Raw genomic sequence first — 6,878 nt, forward strand, 5'->3', positions numbered from 1 at the left:
GACAATGTCCAATTAGAAACCACCAAGAAACACATTATGTCCAATTAGAAACCACCAAGAAACACATGATGTCCAATTAGAAACCACCAAGAAACACATTATGTCCAATTAGAACCACCAAGAAACACATCATGTCCAATTAGAAACCACCAAGAAACACATGATGTCCAATTAGAAACCACCAAGAAACACATGATGTCCAATTAGAAACCACCAAGAAACATGATGTCCAATTAGAAACCATCAAGAAACACATGATGTCCAATTAGAAACCACCAAGAAACACATGATGTCCAATTAGAAACCACCAAGAAACACATGATGTCCAATTAGAAACCACCAAGAAACACATGATGTCCAATTAGAAACCACCAAGAAATACATGATGTCCAATTAGAAACCAGCAAGAAACACATGATGTCCAAATAGAATCCACCAAGAAACACATGATGTCCAAATATAGTCTTCATTGTGTTTAGTTAATCACACCATCTCACTATTGTTTTGTATGTTAAATACTTAACAAAGAATGACATGATACATGGTTTAATACTTACAAGCAAGTAACATATTTAACAGACAATACCTAATGAACAGGACTTTCCTACCCTGCTGGTAGTGTATGTTTCTAATGATTCAATAATGAGTCAGCAGTGAGTCTATAGTGAATCAACAGTGAGTCACAACTTAGTAAGTCTTTCTCTGAATCACAACATCACTCTTCTTTTCCATCATCAATAGACTTTAATGACATCCATTTCTCCCCTGAAAGACAGTTCTGAAAACCAATCAGTTGAATTAGATATGGTTAATTAAAAATGTTATTCATTCCTTTCACATTTTATAAGGTGTGTAATTCTCTTTTCCCATATGACACATTTTCTTGATATTTCAATAAAATATCTTTGTAAATTTCAACGGTTCAATAAATACACATTCAACTAATGTTTTATTAAATTAATATGTGCATTAATGAATAATTTATTGATGGGTGAATGAGTGTGGCAGCAGAATTCTTTAGAAGGAACAGGGATGTTATGCTTTTCCACACAATGTGATGATTCAATCGAAAACCTTTCGATGCAGAAACCCACTCATCGGGGATAACCTATCCCCTAGAAGTTTAAAGCTACACAAACAGACAAATGAAGTAAATTAAAAGCCTACTTAACAGCCCAAGGAAAGAAATCATTTTTTATGTGATTAATATTTAGTCACAGAACATCATAATTATAATCAATTACAGGCTACACATCACCAGGGTACTAACAGAATGATAAAATCTCTTTAATTTGATTTAATTTATTGCCATCAAACTACAAACAGAAGTGGAAACTAAAAGCAGCTACTAAAAACTATTTGAGACCATCATACTCTGTTACTACACATGTCTCCTTTCCTTTCTTTGCATTGAAAGAGTGTGAAGCAAATCCCTAGCAGGCATTGTACCTCCACCTAGTGTTCATATTTCAGATCAGCGCAGAGGACATGAAGAAGACGAGGAGAGGAATCCACTGTAAACTGTTGTTATGGTATTGAGCCTATGGGAGAATCTCAATTTCATTTACGTGATTCCTCGTGTCCTCTCTCCTCGGTCTCCTTTTCAAAACCCAATGAATGAGAAGGTTAGATATCCCTCCCCTCCAAACCTTCTAATCTAATGGGTTTTGAGAAGAAAGCGAGGAGAGAGGACGTGAGGAATCAAGGAAATGGAATGAAGATTCTCCCTATGTCTTGGTTGTGGCCCGGCCCATCAGAGCCTTCTTGGTGTTCCTCTCAGGCCTCAGCAGAATGATGTAACACTTAGGGCCGAACAGCGCCACCAGGAGGCCAAAGCTGGAAGCTAAGATGGCGAATATCTCCACAGCGTCTGCGTACATCCCAGGAGAGCTGACGTAGGCAGGGACGAAGGAGATCCACACAGCACAGAAGATCAGCATGCTGAAGGTGATGAACTTGGCCTCGTTGAAGTTGTCTGGAAGATTCCTGGCCAGGAAAGCCAAGAGGAAGCTAAGGAACGCCAGAAGGCCGATGTAGCCTAACAACGCTCCGAACCCTGCTACCGACCCCACCACACACTCATATACAATCTTATCATTATGGTAGCGCGTGTTTTTGTGTGGAGTTGGAGAGGCTGAAACCAGCCAGGCTGTGCAGATAGCAGCCTGGAATGAGGTGAGAACCAGGACTGTTCCTCTCTGCTGCCCAGCACCAAACCACTTCAGGCTGGCATTGCCCCCGGGCTTAGAGGTCCTAAACACAGCCAGTACCACCATTGTCTTCACCAGTATACAGGAGACACAGAGAACAAAGCTGATACCAAATGCTGCATGCCTCAGCTGACATGTCCACAGCCGGGGCCGGCCAATGAACAGCAGCGAGCACAGGAAGCAGAGTTTGAGTGACAGCAGAAGCAGGAAGCTGAGCTCAGAGTTGTTGGCCTTGACAACAGGAGTGTTCCGGTAGCGGGTGAAGATTCCGAGGACTACTGCACAGATGAGGGCTCCTAGCAACGAGGCAGTCATCAAGGAGATGCCCAGTGATTCCTGGTAGGAGAGGAACTCAACCCCCTTAGGGATGCAGAGGTCACGCTCCGGGCTGGACCAGAAGTCCTCTGGACATCTCAAGCACTCGGCCGAGTCTGACAGGAAGACAGACAAAGCAAATGTGGAAAACCTTTTCATCAGCCCCAAACCACCCTCAAATTCATTAAGTTATATTAATTTCACTGACCTGTGGTGTTGCTGACCTCTCCCTCAGCACAGGAGATGCAGTTGAAGCAGCAGACAGGCTCCCCCTTCTTCCTGGCTACACGGGTGCCTGGGGGACAGCTCTCACTGCACACTGATCGTGGGGGCTGTAATGACGAAGGTGAGGGGGAATTTAACCTTTATTTAAGTAGGCAAGTCAGTTAAAGAACATATTCTTATTTACAATGACTTCCTAGGAGGGATAATTTCAGACTTTTATTAGCCCATATTTATACTGCCATATTTATACACTCATATTTAATGCCTCTTTTCCTTCCACTGGTATAAGTTTACACTGTTTCTGTTGCAGTAGTGAAATATGCTATATAGCTATATAACTTTACAAATAACCTTTTTTGACTCAAAGTTCCAGAAAATTCTGTCCTCGTCCAGTGTGAGCTCTTGTCCTGCGGGGGCTGATTCGTCGATCACACCCACAGTCTCCACCTGCACGCTCCCGTCCTGGAGCCACACCCAGTTCATGATGTCATAGATTGCCAAGGCGTCACCGTTGTCATCAAAAGAAACGCGATCGCCAAACCCTGTGGTGAAGTTAACCCTTTCCAGGTAATGGACCACCTGGTCAGAGGAGGGAGATGGAGGGATGGAGGGAACAGAGGAAAGAGGAGGAGATTATGTAGTCAAAAGACAGTATGAAGTCAGGGGACCTTGACTAAGAAAACAGGAAACAGAAGTAAACAGTTGGCAAAGTGTACGTCTGCATCTGTTTGTGTGTGTGTGTTTGTCCCACCTGCCAGGGTTCCAGTCTCTGTAGGCTGGCACAGCGGTGCCCGCTGAAAGGTCCTCTCCCTGGCACACACTGCAGTAGGTCATGCAGGGCATGGGCCAGGGCGTACACTGCCTTATACACGTTATATTCCGGCCTGAGCTCAGACACGTCCCCACAGTCAGTCTCCACATCCCTCAGGTCCTCCTGACCTGTACATACATCACCCCCAGCCTCCACCCAACTTGCTGGGGGCTCCAACCTGCACCCAAACACAGCCTCCCAGAACTGTCTCACCTTACCAGAACAGATAAGGAAATGTTATAGAGGAAAACTCGTTTTTTTCTTCTGTATTGTAGTATTTATAGGCAAAGTAGCCTTTTAAATGTTTTAAACATAATGTATAAAGTAATTAAATGGTTGGAGTTAAAAAACAGCAAACTACTTCACCATATTGTTTCCAGGGTTATTGGCAGGTTGGTCGTCAGGGCGGATGCTAAGCAGGTAGTCCTTGAGGCCGGGTATCTCTCCACGACGGATGGCGATACCCAGGGTACCCCCCAGGTAGGGCATGAGACGGGGTGTGTGAAACACAGAGGAAGTGCTCCAGGCTTCACTGGCGATCCACTGGAGACCCTTCACATTCTGCACCACCACCTTGTAAAACGGGTTTTATATTATATAATCTTGGCATCAAGAACACCACAATGGTAATATGCTCTAACTCTTTTATACACTGTTGTTTGTGAGAGGGGTAAAATCCTACAGCTGTTATGGCTGTAATAATGTCTATAGAATGTATTTGAGGAAAAAACGTACTTACTATGACTGTGAAATGTGGTTGCCCCCCCTAGATTAGGATGGATGCACTAACTGTCCAGGGTTACCCATACATAAACTATATGCATACATCACTGACTGTAAGTCGCTTTGGATAAAAGCATCTGCTAAATGGTATTACTAATATTATTATTATGAAGTGTGGCTCAGTTCCCATGTGGCTCAGTTGGTAGAGCATGGTGTTTGCAACGCCAGGGTTGTGGGTTTGATTCCCACGGGGGACCACTACAGAGAAAAAAATGTTTGAAATGTATGCACTTACTCTGTATGCACTTACTATTCACGTAAGTCGCTCTGGATAAGTGCATCTGCTAAATGACTAAAATGTAAATGTAAGTGTAAATCTCTCTGGATTAGAGCCTCTGATACTAAAATGTGAATGTATTGTAAGTGTTATTTTAGATGAAGTGTCAAGATAAAATCATCTCTGAACCTCGTCCACCAGAGGGAGCAGGTAGGCCTCGTTGGAGAACACCACCACCACACGAGCAGTGGAGCTCTTGATCTCTCCCACGATCCTCTGCAGCTCTGTGGGGCGGTTGTCTTTGGGCAGGACCTGGGAATAGGCCACACAGCCCCCTGACTTGGCCAGGCTTGAGTGGAAGGACCGGGCAGCGTAAACTCCGTAATCATCATCACTGAACACCAGGCCCACCCATGTCCAACCCAACCGATGTAGGATCTGGATCATGGCTCGCACCTGAGATCACATCAACAGGGATTAGACATTACTGACGTTATTACAGAGACTGGAGAATATAGAGAGATCAACATAAACTACATACATTATTTTTGTCACCTTCAATTTAACCTAATCTAAGCTTTTTTAAATGATTTAACCTTTTATTTAACTGTAATGTCGTTATACAGTATGAAGTGTATAGTGAGTACACATGGCAACTGACGGTTCACTGTGTAATCATGTCATTGTAGCCTTCTTAGAGACAGACCTGGAAGGAATCACTAGGGATGGTTCTGAAGAAGGATGGGTACTTGCTCCGGTCGCTCAGACAGGAACATGTGGCGTAGTGACTCACCTGAGGGAGTGAAATGTACAATGATAATTTTTTTATTCTTCAATAAATTAATGAAATAGAAAGGTTTCATGCCTGGACACATTTAAGACCTAAACATGCTGTTTCTCACTCAAATTGTGGTTTTGGAATACAAGAAGGACATTTCCAATAATGTTGTCATCTTTCTATTCTTTCTGATTTACCATGGGAACCCGGAACAGCCCTAGGACACTGGAGATGGCAATGGAGTTTGTGGACCCTGGGTCTCCCACAATCCCTAGCACCGGGGGTGACCCAGAACAAGTCTCATCCAATAGGAACTCTTTCTCTCTCCCACTGGCCAATGACATGGCAGCACGGAGCGATACTCCCAGCTTCTGGCAGTCGTCATAGAGCTGGTATCCGAGCTTGATGTTGGGCAGAAGGTCAGGGTTTCTGTTGATCTCATCTACAGCAAACGCCATAGTCTGGGCCTGCTGGAAACCACAACTGGTAAAACTGACAGAGAAAAGGAACATTCAATCAATTTGTAAATTTTTTAAATCACTCTAGAGGTGTTGAACCCTGTGCACCTCTTAAGGGTTGTGTGTGAGAGAGTGTTTTCTTAAGGGGTTGGGAGGAGAAAACAAATTACTTTTGTCAAGGATAGATAATAAAATAGCTTTATCTTAAAGAGAAATGTGCTTAGAAAACAGGAATAATGATTGAAAACAATGGAATACACACAATTATTAAACAGATATTTTGATACCGCAATGTACTAATCACCAATGTACTATTGACCAATGTACTATTCACCAATGTAACAAGAACCCAGTAGGTCTGCGGGACCAGGGTAGGTTAACACTGATCATAGTGAGGCTTCTTATAGTAGGGATGTCTATCTGTCCTTTATAGGAGAGGTGCAGACACACATCCAGTCCAGTCAAGTTCAGTTCAGTCCAGTAGATGAATACTCACCCCTCACAGTAGAGCTGATGGGGTTCTGATGTGAAAGATAGCTCAGGGAACACAGTGAAGTAGTGGACCTCAAACAGACCTCCCAGAATCACATCACCCTTCTGGTACATCCCATTCAGACTGAACTGCTCCTGCAGACGACAGGACGAGGAAGAGGATGAGGCAGAGGAGTTGTTCAATAGAAGGCTCAGAGATGAGGAGTTCAGAATCATGATTATAGATAGGTAAAGGTTAATATATTGCCTGACCCCCATAGCTGTACTCTGTCTCTCCCCCTCTCTCTCTTGCTTACTCTCTCTCACTCTCTTTTATAGTGTCAGCGGAGGTTGACAGTATAAGGCGGGGAGAGGGGTGTCAGGGGGGAGGCAGATTGAGGGAGTTTGGGGGAACGAGTGGCAGGGGGAGGGTTGTTACGTGGAGGGGAGGCTGGGGGGAGGAGTTGGGGGGGAGGAGTAGCAGGGGGAGGGTTGTTACGGGGAGGGGAGGCGGGGGGAGGGGGTCAGAGTTGCAGGTAGGAGATGAGACGAGGGAGTGTCAGAGAAAGACGAAATGTGAACTGTTGCCACACGAAAAAGGCAACCAGGG

At 44.2% G+C, this 6,878-nt stretch overlaps 1 protein-coding gene across 1 annotated transcript; it reads right to left on the reverse strand.

Annotated features, from left to right (window-relative positions):
• Positions 1 to 1,189: 1,189 nt before the first annotated feature.
• LOC106593498 (extracellular calcium-sensing receptor) lies at positions 1,190 to 6,555 on the reverse strand. Its single transcript, XM_045704041.1, has 9 exons — positions 6,294 to 6,555; positions 5,537 to 5,831; positions 5,268 to 5,354; positions 4,751 to 5,017; positions 3,923 to 4,134; positions 3,502 to 3,769; positions 3,102 to 3,329; positions 2,734 to 2,857; positions 1,190 to 2,641 (listed from the first exon to the last, which is right to left on the reverse strand). The coding sequence occupies exons 1-9, from the start codon at positions 6,545 to 6,547 to the stop codon at positions 1,728 to 1,730; spliced, it is 2,649 nt and encodes an 882-aa protein (XP_045559997.1). The 5' UTR covers positions 6,548 to 6,555; the 3' UTR covers positions 1,190 to 1,727.
• Positions 6,556 to 6,878: the final 323 nt, after the last annotated feature.

This window comes from Salmo salar, chromosome ssa20, assembly GCF_905237065.1.
Source record: "Salmo salar chromosome ssa20, Ssal_v3.1, whole genome shotgun sequence".
Classification (NCBI taxonomy): Eukaryota; Metazoa; Chordata; class Actinopteri; order Salmoniformes; family Salmonidae; genus Salmo; species Salmo salar.